We start from the raw sequence: 19,871 nt of genomic DNA, 5'->3' as shown, positions 1-19,871 counted from the left end.
AAGCATGTACAGTACCAAAAATTTGGAAAAATGCAAATGTTATACCACTACCGAAAGTAAGCAATCCTGAAAGTTATTCTCAATTGCGACCAATAAGCATTTTACCAATTCTTTCTAAAATTTTAGAGAAGATTATGGCATCTCAGATAAAATACCATCTGTCTGATAATGATATATTACCACAGTCACAATCTGGATTTAGAGAAAACCATACCTGCAGCACCGCGTTGTTGAATGTTACAGACGATATTTTTTCAGCCTTAGATCAGGGAAAACTTTCAGTGATGGTATCACTAGATTTTACTAAAGCGTTCGACTTAATAGATCACAATATATTGATAAGCATTTTACATTATTTTGGCTTTAGCAACAATGCGTGCGCTCTGATTAAGAACTATCTTACTGATCGGACGCAACAGGTAGTATTGAAAAATAATAAATGATTGTCAACATCTGTAGCAATGGGCGTTCCACAAGGGTCGGTGTTGGGACCTCTTTTTTTCATTATATACACTGCCACCCTCCCCAATTGCCTGAAATATGCAACGTGCTATCAATATGCTGATGATCGCAGTTACAATATAATTTCTTTAGTAAAGATTTAGACCTTGCGAATGAGAGAATCAGTAGTGACCTCAACGACTTATTACAATAGGCGAAACAACTTAACTTAAAAGTAAACCCATTAAAATCCTCTGTAATAATCTTTGGAGGAGCAAAAGAAAGAGAGGCCTGGACAGATGATATAATTATAAAAGTGGGCGAAGAAATTCTACCAATTAAAGATGATGTGAAAGTTCTTGAGTTAGAAATTGATTCCAAGTTGAAATTTAAATCACTTGTTTCAAATAGGATAAGAAAAGCGTACTCAAATTTAAAATTAATTTTTAATCAACGTTCTATACTTAATCAACAAATGAAAATTTCGCTTTGTAACTCACTTGTCCTGTCACAGTTTGTGTATTGTGCTAATGTGTACGGACCATGTTTGGATTATGATTCCAATAGAATCCAAAAAATTCAAAATTCCTGTTTGAGACTAATTTATGGAATAAGAAAGCATCATCATCACACAAATTGAAAGGAACCGGATGGCTAAGCATGAAAAATCGTAGATATGTGCATGAGATGGTCTTATACCATAAAGTGGTAACAATAAATGAACCTCTTTATTTATATAACAAAATTCAATTTAGTAACAACCCTAGATTCGTTAACTTAATTATACCCCCAATTCATAAAACGGCATTATATGAAAGATCATTTTCATACAATATTTCTAAAAAATATAATGCTTTAAGCAGTAGTTTAAAAAACATACCCGTCGGGAAATTTAAGAAGGCACTTCATAACATTGTTTTTGCTAGGCAAACGTTTGATTTGAGTTAAATTTTATAACCCATGTGACTGTAAGTTATTTATTTTTATTATTATTTTTTTTCATACATTTTGTTTTTCATAAAGTTATTTATGTACTTATTTTTTTTCCCATTACAAAGTAATTCGTTATTTTTCTGTACAATTCCCAATTAGATTGATTTCTTTTCATTATAGTAGGGTTAAGTGTAAGAGCAGAGTTGGGTCGCCGTGAGTAGCCCAACATCTGAACTTCGCCCTGTTAAATTGTGTGTGTGTCATGATTTAATAAAAGACTTTATTATTATTATTATTATTATTATGTTATGCATAAGAACGTTTCTTCCACTGAACATGAGTCTTACCAATTCTGATTGGCATACAGTAGAAAGTTTGCCTAGTGGTTGGGTGATATGGAAGTACAGACGGCGACCCAGAAGTTGTTCGCATCGCGCCGGTTGTATGCAAGGAACGAAAGTCTTTGCACATCATTAAGAAGTGCTACGGTTGCGGAAAGTCTAGTTCTAGGCCCTATAGCAGAGCATAATCGTATCACGGCGATATACAGCCAGAAGGCAGCCTTCGGGGATGGTCTCCAAAGTCTCCCAATTGCGCGGCCACTTTGCCAGAAAACTCTATTTGCAAGTACCATTCATCTCGTCCACCACATTGCCTGGCAGAATGCCTCGCGCGACTTTGTGGGCATTTTCACATTTTTTTTGTGATCCAGGATCCATTGACAAAGGGCCTTTGCTTATTTAAAACAAAGCAGATGCTTTTATCTGTTTCCAGGCGTTCCAACTAGAATCGTATACAGAATTGTGTTAGATAACTTGTAACGGCCATGTTTTCCCCATTTAGTTTTTTGATCAAATAACAATAAGTTGATTTGCCAATTATTAGTTCACCAGTAGAAGTCACAAAAGCCAACCTTGAACATTAATTCAGTAATTGCCATATGGAAGCCATTGTAATGTGTGCGTGTGTCTATTAGAGTGCCTGAAGTAGACATTTTACATTTACAAAAATGATTTATTTAGTTTTATTTATAATATTTATCTAATGTATGACTCTTGCATAGTCTTATATGTATGTATGTATGTATGACTCCTGCATAGGCTTGAGTCTTGAGTGTCGAGTCTTGAACCTTGAAATTTGAATCTTGAATCTTGAACCTGGAATCTTGAACCTTGAATCATGAATCTTGAAACTTGGTGGGTGTTCTGCACAATTCCACGGCAGCTGCATTGTCCACAGCCCCCCCCCCCCCATCTATCTGGTTTGTTGGTAATTGTATTGCGATAAATACAATAGCTCATAGTCTCTATCATGTCATAGCATAATTCATTTGGGATTTAAAAGAGAGCGGGTGGACCGATTACGAAGAAATGTTGCAGGTGGATTCTTTATCAAATTTGTACATCGGAGTTCGTGAATTTGTAAACATCTCCGTTAGTTATGAACGGAATTGTATGAAATTCAAACTGGGCATAGATTTTAACGATATAATTATGCAATGCCAAAAGTTGAGCCAAACGGATTCAAAATTCACAGTGCTTTTTTAGCGCATTTTTGCAAATTTATATGTAAAGGAGTTAATCTCACCTTGGCTGACTAGCTGACTGGCAGCAAATGCACGCTTGACGAGGAGCGTACATGTCCCTACCGTGGCAGTGTAATTAAAAACTTAGGGACGGCGACATTCCAGCGCCATCCCCGAGTGTACTTTACTAACTTGGTGATTTTGCAGTTTTTTCCTGTTCTTTTATAGTTTGCGTCCGATTGTTTTCAAACTGGTGTCTTCGGTAAGACCTTGTAAAAGGGCACAACACCTTTTTCAAGGCGCGTGTCTTCGATGGGTAGTCGACTTCGGGCCGCTGCGAATTTTGTCACGCGGTTTTTTAAAGCGTTAAGATCTTACTAATCTTACAAACGCGAATTGCGAGTGGGACCGACAAATCTGATCTGCCACACAAAAATGCGCTGAAATCCCTTCGATCGAATCGCATGAAATTCAAACTGGTCAGTACCATATCAATGTAATGTCACCGCTTTGGCACTTTTGATTATGTATCGTCAAGGCTTAACTGGTTCTAGTGTCAGCATATTCAAATGTTGTCTTTATCAAGTCCGGCCAAGGTGAAGGTCTCTGCTACTCGACTCTAACCAAGCCCCGCGGATGGCATCCATTGAATCTAATGTGGCCTTCGACTCTCAAGATGTCTGCAATAAAAGCTGGCTTTATGGTTCAGTGGTAGTGCGTTGGACTATAAATCCGGAGGTCGGGTGTTCGAACCTGGCTTCAGGTGAATTTTTCATCTGTGGCAGAGATGGGAATTACCTTAGACCAGTTTCGAGCATTCTGCCGGCTACTCTGAATTAGTTTTTCCTGCAGTTTCCCTAATTCGTAAGGTAAATACCGGAGTAGTATAGAACAACTTAAGACCTTCTGCAGAGACACCTCTAAAGGCATTATGCGGGTCACTCTGTAATTGGGCGCAAGCCTGTTGAGGGCCCAGAACAAGAGAGGGATAATAAATTAAAAAATAAATAAATAAATAAAAGAGGTCTGTAATGAGAGAGGTCGGCTTCCAGGCTTTTTATATAGACTCTGTAAGTAGAAAGAGCGACCACAACAATTTTTTTTCCAAAATAAACAGAGACCTCAAAATGTCTCCCAAAATCTATCAAAATTTGCATAAATTTTGTTCTCCACTGTGCATTTTTTACGTTTAACACACGGGGGTTTGAAGTACCGAACTGGAATCAATACGAATAAGTTTAATTGTTGTTGTTTTTAATACTTTCATGTACAGAATGTCCATTTTTCGTTGTAATTGCATAATAACCTTCGGATTTCATCTTCCCGTCCTGCTTTTAGACAAAACAAGAAGGCGTTTTTGTTATACAGAGAAATTAAAAAAAAATTGTTTAGTTCTAGCCACCCCTTCTATTCCGATTATGCCCAAACTTATTGAAAAAAACTGATAAAGTGTGTTATGTAGAGTTCAGAAACAAACAAATAAGGATCTCATAAGAATGATTTTTTTGGAGGAATGACACTTGTGACATGGAATCTGACGCTTAGAATATGTTAATTAACGTTTCTTCTCTGTTAAGTGATGTTTATAATTATAATAATAATAATGCTGTAAGATTTCCTTATAAATTATAATTTATAAGGAAATCTTGCAGCATACGCAACTAACATTTGAATATATTGTGCGACTTGGAAATGCGAACCAAGGTATCTCCACCTTGAAGAAACAGACGGAGCCCGATGTGATACGGATGTAGGTTGCTGTATAAGCAACATACATCCCTATCACATCGGGCTCCGTCTGTTTCAGCATATGCAGAGTTTACCTATTAGACGATAATTACTTTTGTCAATGACCGTACATCGTATTACTATTTAAAAAGTTGGCGTAACTTATTTAAAAAAATGGTGTACGAGTATATAATCAATGCCATACGGTAAACGGTGAGCTCTTTCGTTGTTTTTCATAAAAATAATTAAGCTTAACGATTTTGGTAACGAAAAAAGAGAAAAGGTTCTGTTTCGCATAATGGATAGGGTCCGTACCTTTCACTGCTTGGGTGTGCCCTGTCGAGATGATTAAATTTAATATACATTTCCGTATCCAGCGCAATTGCAAGCGTCTGGTTTTGTACTCGTACGTAACCTCAGGGAAACACATACGTTTACGTAAGTACAATTTATACTTGCGCCTAACAAAACTGGTTCAGAAATTACACTTGAATGCATCAATGTTTCGACATGTATTTCCTGACTCCGGATATTTTTAAAACCTGATTACATTGTGGTCAACGTGCCGTTGTTGAGTAACTTCAGGTGACAACCACGCAACGACGAGCCACCAAAAATATTGTTTAAAGTTGAGTAGGAAAATGTCATAAATTATCGTTCGGAATTACCAAAAATTGAATGCAGTCACAGTGAAAGCAACCGATGGCGTTTAACAGACAAATTTATTTGGAAGACTGTGAAAGTTAATAATGAATCACGCACCAAATGAATAAAAATGTCCTGTTTTTTCTTTTATAAATTAAAAATATCTTACGTGAATAAATGGATCTATTGTTTCAAATGCCCAGGTATTTCCTTACTGTCTTAAAAATAATATTATTAGGAATACGCGCTTAGTCAGAGTTGTAAAGTAATGGACATAATGCTATTTCTGACGTTACTATTCAAAATGGATTATTTTCTGGGGCTAATTTTCTGCAATAAATTTTCTTTGTGTTCTAAGCGAACGTTTAAAGGAAGAATTTGCCGCAAATCCACAGTACTTATTTTTTAACACAATTTATATATATTTATCAATTTTCCTTGTTTTATATCCGATTGTAATAAATTACATAAATTGGTGTTGAGCATTTATACGATCTGTGAAGTGCTAATTTTGATTGCATATGAATTTTTATTACCTTTTAATTGACTTAATATATACGTTTCATACTACATTTAATCATTCCGAAAATTTGAAATTTAAATATCAAAATTTAAATCACACCATCGTATTTAACGAGGACCGAGCAAACAATTCTGTTCTTATTACAATAAATTAAGCTGTACTTAAAATTATATACTCAAAGGATTAAGCTCTTTGGTATACGATTTAATGATAAAGGTATTGACCTCCACCAATTAATTTTATAAAGAAAGCAAAAACGATGTTTGCAAAAAACCTTTAATTAATATTACCTGAAAATAGCAGGCAATTAGCGGTCAAATAATCCCAACTTTCTCCACAAAAACTGAACTTTTTCATCGTACTGCTCAATTATGTCCATGTTGATCAATTTAATTCTATCGATGTGATCTAGTAATTGCAAATTAATTTATGGAGTGAAACGTGGTCGTGAATAGAAAACACGGAAATGTATTGAATCGAACCAGCAGGTAGGTAGTTAGGCTTCATATGTCAAGTGTCGTGTAGATAAATTGAAAAATGCGTACCGAAAGGGTGGAGTCGCGAGGAAAAGTAGTTCAGCTTCAGAGACGGCAACGAGAATAAACCCCTCTTATTAGAATCTGTTAACGAATCCCAGCACGTGGCTGATGATCTTATTCTATAAAATTCGTTTTAGGTGAGGCAGAATATAAAAGTGAATACTTATAATTATGACAGAAGTTTTTCCGTCGTGCTCTGATTAAGATGAAGTGGGTACGTAAAACGTGCATGTGTTAGTGTCACTTTAACCATTTCTGTTTTAGTTCTACCTCTTCGTGGCTATACTGCTAAATGTGAATGCAGAAAATGAAAATAAAGTTGTAAAACGTAGTTTAGTTCATTTGCTAAACGGGCCTGCCATAATTTCTCATCAGTTACCACAGTTTCACCACTGGTTACAGAATGACATCGCACCCTCCTACTTTGTATCGCCGTTTTATGGACTATCACTTGTTCATCACCGCCCAGAAATTTTTGGTGAGAATCTGTACACCCCCGATTGCACACTACCAGTCGCATATCCTGCTAACTTGAGGATTACTCCATCAGTACCACAGGCAGTTGCCCCAAAGCCGCAGGCAGTTGCCCCAAACTTGCAGACGCAGAATTCATTTACGTACAATGCAGCTCAAAGCAGACCTTCATCACCACCACAACAACCATTACTGTCTCCACCACCGATACCAGCGCCGCTTCCACCACCTTCACGAATAGGGCGCTTGGGCTCAGGGTCCTTAGGATACGTGCACTTAGGAAATGGATTGTTCGCACTAGGGTCAGGCTCCCTTGGTTACACGCCTCCAGCATCGACGCCTACACAACCCAGATTTAATTATGGAAATTTGCGACCAAAAACTGCACAATTCTGATCTTAATCGTATTAGTCGGGATTGGTTGACTCAGCAGATTTGCATAGAAAGACATGCAACCGTTATGCAAATAAGGAGCAGTTGACATCATAAAAGAGAAATTTCGTACGAGAAAGCGTTATTATTAAAATAATTTTTGTTTTATTAAGTGTTGCAACTCATCCGAATTCCTGTATGAATTCGTGATGTCATGTGATAGACTACCAAACGATCGTAGAACATTGTTCGGTTGTAGAATTGCCAACATTATTTATTTTACCGTTTAGTTAACTGGAATGCATACTCAACAATTTGAACACAAACGCCTTAACTTTGTATAATTCATGCTTTAAGGAAACTAGTTTTAAAAATATACAGAAATATGCTCTAGAAGAGCAAAGACCAAATAGTATGTAGTAACAGAGTAGCTAAGTCACATCATCACTATTGGCTAGTGCCTCCCTCAAATTGTCTGTAGTGTTGGAATTTTGACAAATTGTGTTTTTCCGCTGACCTATCGCCCTCTAGTAGTAAAATATTGTGCGGAACTTGAACAGCTGCCAGTGTAGGATGTTGTTCTCTTGGGGAAGTGATGTGTTAATGATAGTTCTATTGTTGCGAGCTAGATGCTAAAATCTTTAAAAACATGGTAGACTCTTCTGCTCCACAGCCACGATGTTTGGTTGGTGCACAGATGGGAAGCCGAAATTGATCGCTGCTGAGGAGACGATGGGTATCGTCTTTCATGTCTGCACACCAAGCCGACCGCTAGAAGAAGAATTTCTTAGCCATTTTTGCGCCTAGTATTTTCAAATGCTGATGCTTTCTCCTAGAAGTTCGAATTCCTCTTTTAAACTTTACTTTCTTTCTTCTCTAGGAATTAAGTTTAAGACCTTCTTAGAAGCTTCTTGGGGAGCTTTTCCGTAGTTTTGTTTTCGTTATTTGCTTAAAGGAATTCTCTCATGCCTTCCTTGAAGTCGTACTAGAATATAAAATAATTAATTTATACTATTTTTATGCACGGATTAGATGGCATTTATATGGTCTTGGGATCGTTTATAGCCTAATATGCCATAATGCTATAATGAACTGTCACAAATGTCAACACTCATAAATTTGAAAAGAAGGAGAATCAAATTATTTTATTTTTCATTTGCTTATTATATGTCGTTTATATCTGTCATATGTGATATATGAAGCAGTCTATTACGCCCAAGGGCATAATGAGAGGGCATAATGGGTTGTCATCTCATTATGCCCTCAAACGGCCTGTCAAATTGATTGACGGAATTATATTATGTAATAAAAAAGATGCAACTTGATTCGTATGAAGCACTTTAATGTTGGGCAAACAATAATCATGATATTTGTATATTAGAAATGCATTCTTTGGAACGATGAAAAATAAAATGTTGTATGCATCCCAAGTGCCTATGTATCAAATTTCGTTTAAATTCTTCCATAAATAAAAAAGTTGGCACTGCGCATGCGCAAAACCAAATTTTGAAATTGGCGTTTGATTTTCTTTATTCCAAGTGCCTATGTATCAAATTTCATTCAAATACTTTTATAAGTAAAAAAGTTTGCAATTCGGTTTATAAATGGTCGAGATGCGAAAAGGGCACTGTGAATTTTGAATCGATTCGACTCAACTTTTGGCATTGCGTATTATATGGCTAAATCTATGCCCATATTGAATTTCATGCAATTCAGTTCATAACTAACGGCGATCGAACATTTCTAAACAAAGTTATCGTTCACACGGACAGATAGATGGACAGACAGACAAAGGAACAGACGGACAGACCAACCGACAGGCGACAGATAGCAATGCAAAATTATAAACGATCTCTAGGATCGTTAATAAACGGCAAAAGTGTAAAATTATGCAACATGTAAAAAACGGTTTTTTGTTTTTTTTACAATAACTTTTTTTGTAAGCGGTACAGAAAAAATTCCTTCCTTGGTACAAGACTCGACACCATAACGAACCAAATAGCGGAAAAAGTAGAACAATAGCTCTTAAGATAAACAACTAGTAGCGTGGCAAAACGAGCGGACGGACGGACAAAGTGGCCACAATAGCGCATTTATTTTTTATTTTTGTGGAAATGCGCTAAAAATAGTATGGGAGCCACCTCAGCCAGACATGAATAACGAGTCAGACGCGTGCAGGTGAAGTTCGCGGACTCTTGTGTGAAATGTGTTCGGGATTCGAAGGCGCCACATGGGGTAAGCGCGAAAATGTTTGTCAACGGAAACAAGTCTGTCTTACCCCGAAGACGTATCAGACAAGTGTTCGCGAACCTCACCTGCACGCACGTCTGTGCGTCATGTGACTGTCTTGAGTCAAAACTGGCTAATAAAACACTGATCTGCCACACAAAAATTCGCTGAAGTCCCTTCGATTTCACACGAGGACTTTGATAATAAACGCAGAAAAAAGTAGAACAAGATCTTATGGTAAAATCTAGAAACGACACAGCCGTAGAGACGGACGAACGGATAGACAGATGGGTGGACATAATGGCCCCAATAGTGCATTTTTTTAAATTTTTGTGGAAATTGTCTAAACAGAACTGCAGAAAATCTGGAATTGACAGGACCTGATAACGGAGTGTCGGTTGAAATATCTAAGGGAATGTCGGAATAATGTAATAAATACGATGTTCAAATGTGGAAACGAGTAGACAGAGAGAAGAAAGAAAATTCAGACTACCTTGAGAGAAAGAGGAGAATGTAGGGCGTCTTATATGGAAATGTAAAATAACTTAATATTAGCTTGGAAATTTGATAAGATATACCACCCTGTATAGAGGAATTGTTCTAGCATAAATTACTCAATCAACTTTTATTACATGGCAGCTTGGCAACATTGTTTACTTATAACTGAAAACTAAAATTCACACTTTGGCTGTTCGGTCGACCGGTTGGCTGAAATGTCGGAGGAATCATTGTAGAATTTTCGGGTTTATGCAGATTTCACGTGTCGCACAAAGACGCGCTTAAGTATTCCGACGCATCGAGTACTTTTCAACTTGTTTCTTCCTTCCCTCGAATATTTGAGTAACTGCTCTCCCATATTTCTTTACTTCCGCGTGCGCTCTCTATCTTCACCCTCTGTTGTTGTATTTGTGCATCCAGATCTTTTTTCGACCTTACCTTTCCGTATCCAGTTTTCTTTTTATCCTCTTTCACCTGTATTTGCCCTCTTTTTTTCTCCATTATTTTTTTTTATATCTATGTCTCTGTTCTGTACAGCCTGTCTCACCACTCCTTTCTTTGTTATTTTGTACACCACAACTACAATACATTTTACATTGATTCGTTTAAATTTGAACTGCTACTGCGTGTGGTTAACTGGTCTAATTTAGTTGTTACAATTACAATACTTCAAAAGTCCATGGTCGGTCGGGCAACTAATCTTTGCAGTAACTTATTTCCTACTGGCGCGCAATTTCACCCCTTTCGGAGCAGTGTTTGCATCGTGTGCGATCTTATTCTTATGAGAGCTTGATTTGTTGAAAATTAATTGGGACATTTGTTCATGATAGTAGCCCAAACTCTATGACAAATTCATACTCGTAGAATGCATTCACAAACTGAAATAACAACATCATAAGATCAAAATCCTTTAAATAACAATGCGATACCATCAATAATAAACCAGTACTTACTGCAAATAATGCAGAATGGAATATTCCCTATCACTTAACCCCAATTCATTAGATACCGAGGTGCTTCGACTTCGGCTATCCCGAATTGAAGAAAAAGACCTTGATCGACGGATAAGCGAACGGTAACCCTCAACCCATCGACATATCTTTTCGCCTTGCAAATCCTTCTCCAGTTTTTCTAACCTGTGCAGTAGGTGTTTCCTAGAAACTTTCTCTTCCCTATCCTTGAGTTTTCCCATCACTAAGAAAGGTAAAATCTAAAAGGAATTTATTAGAAAACTTAGAAATATTGAGTTAAAACAAATAAACGCTGGCACAAGTGTCGAGGCAGACGCACGGCGGGGATCGGTGAAGGGTAGGGGAATTCGATTCTTAAAAGAAGTGCAGGGTATCACCTAAACGTCGAAACTATATTGTTATTGAATGATATCTGAAGGACCGTAAAACGAGGTGCAATGGAACAATAGATACTGCATTTAACAAAATAAATCGTAAGCATGCTCTTTGGTGGGCCAGATTGAAATGGACCCGCTCTGCAAGATTCATGTAGAAGTAGACATAGGGATTTCTTATGGGAATTTCCTATGTCTACTTTTACATGATAAAAAGTTTCTTGAAAGACGCCTAATTTTATTCAACCAAAGTAACTACCTACAACAAATGAGGACTGCCTGTCATATTAATTAGTTTGAATATTATGGCTTTGACTTCCCTATTCTAATTTCAGTTCGTGTGCGATATATCCAACTAAAGAAAAAGTTGATATTTTCAATTGGTGCCGATAACAGTTAAAGGAACTTAGCAGATTTATTTTCTGTGAAGCTAAAGCAATCATATTCAAATTAATAATTAACATGATCAGATCTTTATTTGTTTCAAGAAGTTATTTTGGTTGCATAAAATTTGGCGTCTTTCAGACTTTTTATCATGTAAAAGTAGACATAGGAAATTCCTATAGGAAATCCCTATGTCTACTTCTACATGAAAATCACTGTAGAATACACACAAAAGTGAGTCTGAATGAGTAATTCCTGGTTGTAAAAACCAAATTTATAGTAAGGAAGGTGAGGAACAAGGGACTCTGTCGATGCGTGTTTATGGCCTTGCTACTAATGCCTTATCCAATACTTGAAAGAAAAATCAAACGCAGCTTAGATTTGGTACGCTGATGATTCCTCTTGCCAAGGACAACTGGGATGCTTTAAAGATTTATGGACCAAAATATGGATATTTTCCTCAGACACAAAAGACTTCCCTAGTCGTCCATCCTGATGATTACACAATGGCCCAAGAGGAATTCAAAGACTCTGACATTAAGATAGTTGATGGTATGAGAATCTTAGGAGCATATATAGGTACATACTTTATCTGTAAAAACGAAATTTATTCAAACGAAAGTTGGTCATTGGGCCGAACGTGTTAAATTGTCCATTGTGTCATTACTAAGTCAATGCAGGCCGAATGGAAATTTATACAACGAATAAAATCTGAAATTGATATGCTATTTGACCCCTTAAATTTGGCAATCCAAAAATCTTTTTTCCATCCCTTTTTGGAGATGAAGTGAGTAAAGATGAATCTAATTTTTTATATCTACCAATACAAAATGGAGGACTTAGTAGAACTAATCCTGTAGCTGATGCTCCTCTCATTTTGCTAATGAAACGTCCCTATCCGGATGCAGGATACTTTTAGAATCATTATCTACACGTTTTGGTTTTAATTTAAACACACATGAAGCTACATACACCATTCTCGAAGAATTGACCATGAAAAGATTTCTACTCATGAAAATTCTAGAACATCTACCGACGTTGATGTATGATCTCAAGAGCAACTGTTAAAAAGATGAATACCGCTACATGGTTATCTTGCATTCCTCTGTTTAATAATAAGAATCAAACAATCAAATTAGAGATTCTATAGGAAACCTTATAGAATTAACTTGGGGAAACTGTTTACGAGAACCATTAACTCAAGATAACAATAATGATAACACCCCGAGTCTGCTTTACGTGCTGATCTAGGATTATCGTAGTACATGGGAGCCACACATACGATGGGGCAGTTGTTGACACAAATGCCCCATCGTATGGATTCTTCTCCTTTGAATCGGTGATAAAACGTGCAGAAGTTGAAAAGAAAAAGAAATACCTAGAAACTTGTCAGCGACGCCATGCTTCCTTCAGTCCATTGGTAAATTCTGTTGATGGATTCCTTGGATATGAGTTTAGAACGCTCTTGAGCGGATTGAGTGTACATTTCTGCACCCATATATGGGTAGGTAAAGTATTCTTTTCATCAGAGTTGTCGTTGTTGTAGTTGTTGTCCGGTTTGTTAGCGTATATGTCTCGTCCACACGATTTATTTTGACATCGCCAATGGATACATTTCATCCAAACGTCCCGATCTCCCTTTGTAAGTAAGTACCCTTCCGACAAGAGCATCTCGGAAAATAATGAATGGGGGTGAATTTTTTTTATTCTTAAAAGAAGCGCTAAAAATAACAGTTGAGGGGTGACATCGTCCCTGATTTGATCAAACTTTATAATTTTTTAAGAAAGAGCACTATTAAATCATTCATATACTTACATACGCCCTGGTCAAGTATTCAATAACATTAATATTTATTTATTTAGTTCTTTGTTTACTACTTTCGTGTCATTTACTTTTACGTGTTTCTTATAACGGAGTTTCAATATTAAACTATTGTACTTGTGCATTAATTATCTTTACTACTCTACTTTACCTAATTCTTTTTTCTAAAATTTAATAAACCGTTTGTAATTAATATTATTCCATTTTAGCTGCATTGTTTGTCTAGCTTTTATTTATTTTAGTCTCCTCGTAATTGTGTATTATTCTTATTAGATTTCTCCATTATAGTCCAGTATAGTGTCAAAATATACTTATGCTATACAGACAAATAAGGAAAGATTGATTAAAAAAAGCGCAAAGACACACACGCAGAAATACCGCCTAATTAGGAATGTCCCGACGTGCGAAACACTTCACTAAAGATGTAACGTAACGATTTCTATTAAACTACCTATCTGAACATTGCGCATTTTTGGGGGCAGAACTTAAAAATACCCCTTACGAAAAATCCTTCGCATCCAATTTAACATTCAATTATATGTTTGTTTCCGTTTTAATCGAGTGTATTTAATTAAAACATGTTTTGTATCCGTTAAAAATTTGTTTATATAATAAAACTATTATATACAAAAAGTCCTGTTTGAGTAAAAAAGAAAAAAATTTGCTTTGCACCCTGTGACAAGGAGCGAAGATTTCACTTCGACTTTAAAACACTACACATATGATAGATGCCAATTACTGGGCGCCCTGAAGAATAAATTAATAAGGTTACCTACAGATCTGTTTAATTTCTACATCGGAAGTGTTTTTCTACTATTCACTTCACATATATAAGTATAGTGAAATTACTTTCATTAGTTACTGCAACGGTAACAGTTTTATCTTAACACAATTCCAACGTAGGTTATTATTAATTGCATTAACCCAGGGAGGATAATTGTACTTTCTCCAAAAGAACAACGCTTGATATTCTCTAAAACATTGGCTTGTATTACCATCTCGATTGCAGTTACCAATACGCATCAAAATATGATATTTTCCTTTCTTTGTAACCTACGACAATCGAAAATTACGTGCGGTTTTTCGTTGGTTGCCATTTCGTAATTTATCCGATCCGTAGAAGTGAAGGTTGTTCCACTCCAATTGCTTCGAAGGGGATACATCAAAATTTGCGTAAATTTTATCACTTGAATAAGACATGGAAGTACGTGCCTTATACTGAAAATTGTACTGAAACCTAAAAGGTGTATAAGTTCTTGCGGTAATTAGCTACATCTTTTCACAAACAGTTCCTTGTTTACAACGCTACTGTGAACCCTCACTTTTATTTATAATGCTGCATAATATGTAGCTATTCGCATAATGTATTACGCAATTATTCCGGAACTATTATTATTTTAAATCCTAATTTATTAAAAATGCAAAACTTGGTCTGGTTTTCATCCAAACTTATCTTCTCTTCCTTCAGTTAATGTGCAACGCACGATTGCGGCAGAAACCTATCCACTAAAGTTGATTAGGTATCGACTTTTAAGAAACATTTCGTTCGTTTACAATACGCAAGGCGATAATTAGTGCAAGCTACCTTCGTACATGAAATGCATCCATTTATGCGTTACATAAGTATGTCAATATCACTCTGAATAACATGTTGCATAAGATTCACAATTGAATTGCCATAATTTGCAAAGAATTTGTAAACTGGGACATGATTCGAATCAGCATCATAAGAATTTAGTGAGATATTTTTAATCGAGGATGGCGAATTTAATTAAGCAACCTAAACAAAGGCGAGCTACTCGCTCATTCACTAATTAATGTATGTTATAGTATCGTGTCACCATTCTTCCGGGCATATGTCTTAACGCTTGCATAATCTGAAAGTAGTGCATTCATCTTTTGGGTGGTTATCGGTATAGAAAGGTGCTCTGGTAGGCACAAGAAGCATCCGCCCCTCCGTATCAGCACTATATGATTCCACTTACTATAAAAGTAGCATGAGATTTTAGCAAGGTATCAGTCTTCTGCTAACAAGTTTAAGAAAGGCATGATGAAGACATCGGTTCGTAAAATAAATAAGGGTGAATTTTAAAAATGTGATTTAAATATTTTACGTTACAGATATTAATCCTCACCCTCGCACTTTCCGCTTGTCATACCAAGGAAACGGCAGAGAAGAAGACCACAAAGCGTGGTGTCTTTGGTGAAGGCCTTGCCTTAGGTGGACATGGTGGATTGTCGCTTGACGGTGGACATGGATTAGGGGGTGGAATTCTCCTTGGTGGCGGACATGGTTTGAGTGGACACGGTCTTGGCGGTGGATTAGGAGGTGGACACGGTCTTGGCGGTGGATTAGGAGGTGGATACGGTCTTGGCGGTGGATTTGGAGGTGGATTGGGTGGAGGATTATCAGGTGGAATTCCACTTGGACAGCATGTCAGCAACCACATCACCGTTACCAAGCAAATCGGAATTCCAGTACCACAACCGTACCCAGTTACCGTACATAAACATATTCCGGTTCCAGTACCTCACCCTGTAGCTGTACCCGTCGACAAACCGTACCCAGTACACGTACCCAAACCATACCCAGTACCAATCGAGAAACCTGTTCCTTATCCAGTAGAGAAACCTGTTCCGTATCCAGTCAAAGTACCAGTTAAGGTTCCAGTACCTCATCCAGTCGCTGTGCCGATCCCCAAGCCATACCCAGTGGCGGTACACAAGCCAGTGCCCGTAGCAGTTCATGAACCTGTTATTATCAAGAAGCCATACCCAGTCCTCATTAAAGCCGATCATGGATTAGATGCCGGCATTGGATTAGGAGGTTTAGGCCATGGAATTAGTCTCGGCGCTGGTGGTTTTGGTGGTCATGATTTTGGAGGACATGGTGCAGCACTTGGTGGCCATGGCTGGTAGACTGTGATTCTGTTTCATCTCATATAGTTGTCATTATTATTACCATTTCATTGTATTATATGAAAACATTTTTGTTGTATATAAATAAATTGTTTAGTACCGTATGTTACATGTTTCTTTATACCCCCCTCACAATGCATGCTACTGTATACGTATCGTTTCATGTTTGTTCTTAGCAATTAAATATCACCTTTAAATACCACGGTAAGTAGAAGCTACACAAGAAACTGACGATATAAACAATTTGAATTTAGTTGAAACGTGATTTTTGTGAACTTAGGTTAATTAATTAAAGATAGTAGTACGAGCAGTTTTTTCGGCCTTTGGTGGGATATTGTTTGTTCCATCAGTAATTTTATTGTGTATTTTATATTATGTTTGTATGTAGAAGGGGACATGTCGTAAACCAGATGGTATAGCATGACGAATAAATATTATTATTATTATTATTATTAGCTGAAAATTGGTAGGGTGTGTTCTTTGGCCTACTCACAACCTACCAATTTTCAGCTATATTCACCGCCGTTGCACGTTTGTTTATCCTGATCCTTTAACAGTGTTCTTATGAAACAGAAGTTGCGTTTTTTAACAGAGGTCAAAGGACGTAATGGACGACACATAACTATGTATTGAACTATAGATTTCACAGGAACCAAATTTAAGACGCTCCTTCCATGGCTGAAGGTATAAAAATTACTTTATTACAGAATATACAGTCAGTCGCTTCTGTTCTTACAGAACACTAGGAAAATTCATTGTTACTGTATAAGAATTCCATTATCCAATCAATTTTTAACTTTCGCTTAAAGATCTAGTTATAACCGTGCAGTAGAGTCTTCCGCTATTGTAAACTAGTACGAGGGCGTTTTCTTTAATTATGAAGAATACTGCAAAGCTTCAAAATAATGTATTTCTATGCGTAACTTCCATCTACACTGTACGTGTTAATATAATCAAGGTAGCGTAATTTTTCTCACCTCTGTTGAGAAACATTCATTTTTCGGTCGATCTATGACCAGTTGACCGTCTATTAATTTTGGAGAGACTGGCTTTAGTAGTTTTCCTATTGTACCTGAAACGCGTTGAAAGGGTTTTTATCAGGCATCAGAACCTTTGGCCTTTTCCATGGCGTTTTGGAGGTTTCTCACGGGTACTTGGTATCTTTTTTTAGCGTATTTTCCTCAAAGTGAAAAATCGCTATTGGCTGCACTTTGACGTCCGTCCGTCCATCACAAGCACTCCTTCTAAACCACTGAACCGATTTGGCGATATAGGACTCATTTGAAAGGGCTTGGTCCAAGGATTCCGTGTATACCCATATTTTTTGGTTTTGCGCATGCGCAGTGTCAAAAATTTAGTTTAACGCATGTGCAATGGTAACTTTTATTTATGAAGATATTTAAATGAAACTTTATATGTAAACACTACAGGTATTTTTTCCTGGTCCTAGCATTAATGTTATTAGGAGGAAAATACGCTCTCGTCATTTATGTTCGCATAATGTCTTTTTAAACTTGTTTCAGAGTTTGAGACCCTTCTCAAAACTTTCAGCTTTCCACAACTTTCCAGTACCTCTTTATACAGGGTCGCTGATAAGGCTGGAAACGGTGGAGTATCGAGGAAAATATACAATACATAAAAAAAGTTTGGGGGTTCTTCATTATCTACTACGTAGTAATAATTTTATTTATAAAGGATTGGTTATAGAGACGTGGCGCACCAAAATTGCATTTTTAATAAACACCCTGTATATTATTGGATATTTCAATTCTCCTAATTTTAAGCAACATTTGTAAGAAACATAATGTAACCTCAATTCAATCGTTTCCAGGTTATATATGTGTTGAAAATAAACGATATTATTTTAAAATTTATTACCAAAAAAAGTACAAAAACTCAATGATCCCTTAATTATTAATAATTTTTCTGTTTGGATTAAGATAGATGAGATCAATAAGATCCAAGATGATTCATAACCCTCACACGTTTCTGCAGACTGTAAATGAAATATGTTCTGGTTTAGGAAATACCTAAAGAACTTGAAATTTTATAATTTATTACATACCGCTACACGAACATAAATAAGTGCACAGCAATTCGTGCTTATCGAATTGTACAACAAAACGTACATTATTAATAGACTTGTTATTTAGTTATTATTATGTAAATATACTTTTTGGAAATTTAATGAATAGTCAGAATGCAGGGAAAGTTCAATTGCATACAATGTCGTTATTAAATTGAAACATTTTGGTATATAAATCAAAGTTGTTGTAAGCGAAGGTACAGTTTCATCTGTCTCTTCAAACAGCCGCTATGAAGTTTTTGGTAGGTACGCAAAACCGTTTAAAATGTAGCTGATATCTTTTTTGCAGTGTTTGGCTACTCTTATGATTGCGACAGTCTTCGCAGAAGAGGTCGCGGAATCCAAGGGGGTGCACAAACGCGGCTTGGGTGATTTCGGCGGTGGTAGCTCCTACGGCCACGGAGGAGGTTTTGATGTGCAAGGTGGAGGTGGAGGTGGATTTGGCGGACAGGATGGCAACACTGTTGTGAGCCACATTACTTTATCAAGACAAGTACCGTATCCGGTGCCTCATCCCGTTCCAGTTCCGGTCGAAAATAGGGTTCCATACACCGTGAACTTTCCCGTGCCTGTTAAGGTCGATAAACCATACACAGTTCATGTTCCTAAACCTTACCCCGTGCACGTAGATAAACCAATTCCATACGAAGTTGTTAAAAACATCCCAGTTCCAGTAAGCGTCCCAGTCAAAATTCCATTTCCGGTACCAGTAAAAGTTCCAATTCCACAACCATACCCGGTTCATGTTCCTAAATCATTTCCCGTTCATATTCATACTCCAGTAATCATTAAGAAACCCGTACCATATGTCATTAACGCGGGGACTGATCACGGTGCTTCTGGGACATTTGGAGGTGGACACAGCAATTTTGTCAACCACGACTACTCTTCAAGCGGATACGGTCATCATTAGAAGCACATCAACCGTTTTCTTTGTATTTTTTCACATATGTTCTGTGATGCTTAGATTCTGTTGTACGGTAGGAGTTTGTCTTTACAGCGATTTGCGATTTATTTTTGTAAAGTATACTATTAACAACATCTCTTTTTATTTGCAACTTATTTAGAGACGCGTGACTATATTGAGCAAAGTTTAATGATAATATGAAGGGAATTTGAGTACCTGACACATGGGGTAGAAGATAACATTCAGGGAACAACAAACGAACCAAGTTTAAAAGGATTTAGAAAAAAGAAACGAACGAACATGGAGACAATTTTAGAGAAAAAAGCTGCAGAGCAATTTGAAAAGAACTTAAGAAAGAAAATAAATTGAGAGGAACTTGGGAAGAATGTAATAAGAGCTCGAGACGAAATAGAAGAAATAAAAATGGGGGATTTTAATGAGCAGTTGTCATAAAAATTGTAATTTCAATATTTGGGCGTTTTACCACCCGCACGTTATAAG

The 19,871-nt window shown here is 36.8% G+C and overlaps 3 protein-coding genes across 3 annotated transcripts; all 3 read left to right on the top strand.

The window, feature by feature from the left end:
* The first annotated feature begins 6,460 nt into the window (after positions 1 to 6,460).
* Positions 6,461 to 7,504, top strand: LOC116169796 (transcription factor SKN7-like). The gene is made up of 2 exons (XM_031485969.1): positions 6,461 to 6,548; positions 6,599 to 7,504. Exons 1-2 carry the CDS (start codon positions 6,540 to 6,542, stop codon positions 7,202 to 7,204), a joined length of 615 nt encoding a protein of 204 aa, XP_031341829.1. The 5' UTR covers positions 6,461 to 6,539; the 3' UTR covers positions 7,205 to 7,504.
* Positions 7,505 to 15,462: 7,958 nt separating this feature from the next.
* Positions 15,463 to 16,467, top strand: LOC116169435 (keratinocyte proline-rich protein-like). Its single transcript, XM_031485519.1, has 2 exons — positions 15,463 to 15,520; positions 15,580 to 16,467. Exons 1-2 carry the CDS (start codon positions 15,506 to 15,508, stop codon positions 16,375 to 16,377), a joined length of 813 nt encoding a protein of 270 aa, XP_031341379.1. The 5' UTR covers positions 15,463 to 15,505; the 3' UTR covers positions 16,378 to 16,467.
* Positions 16,468 to 18,637: 2,170 nt separating this feature from the next.
* On the top strand, positions 18,638 to 19,388 carry LOC116169517 (anther-specific proline-rich protein APG-like). Its single transcript, XM_031485628.1, has 2 exons — positions 18,638 to 18,705; positions 18,753 to 19,388. The coding sequence occupies exons 1-2, from the start codon at positions 18,694 to 18,696 to the stop codon at positions 19,374 to 19,376; spliced, it is 636 nt and encodes a 211-aa protein (XP_031341488.1). The 5' UTR covers positions 18,638 to 18,693; the 3' UTR covers positions 19,377 to 19,388.
* Positions 19,389 to 19,871: the final 483 nt, after the last annotated feature.

This window comes from Photinus pyralis, unplaced genomic scaffold (assembly GCF_008802855.1).
Source record: "Photinus pyralis isolate 1611_PpyrPB1 unplaced genomic scaffold, Ppyr1.3 Ppyr1.4_LG4, whole genome shotgun sequence".
NCBI classification, from domain to species: domain Eukaryota; kingdom Metazoa; phylum Arthropoda; class Insecta; order Coleoptera; family Lampyridae; genus Photinus; species Photinus pyralis.
The sequence above is the reverse complement of the archived record's forward strand: the minus strand, read 5'-3'. Positions and strand labels throughout refer to the sequence as shown.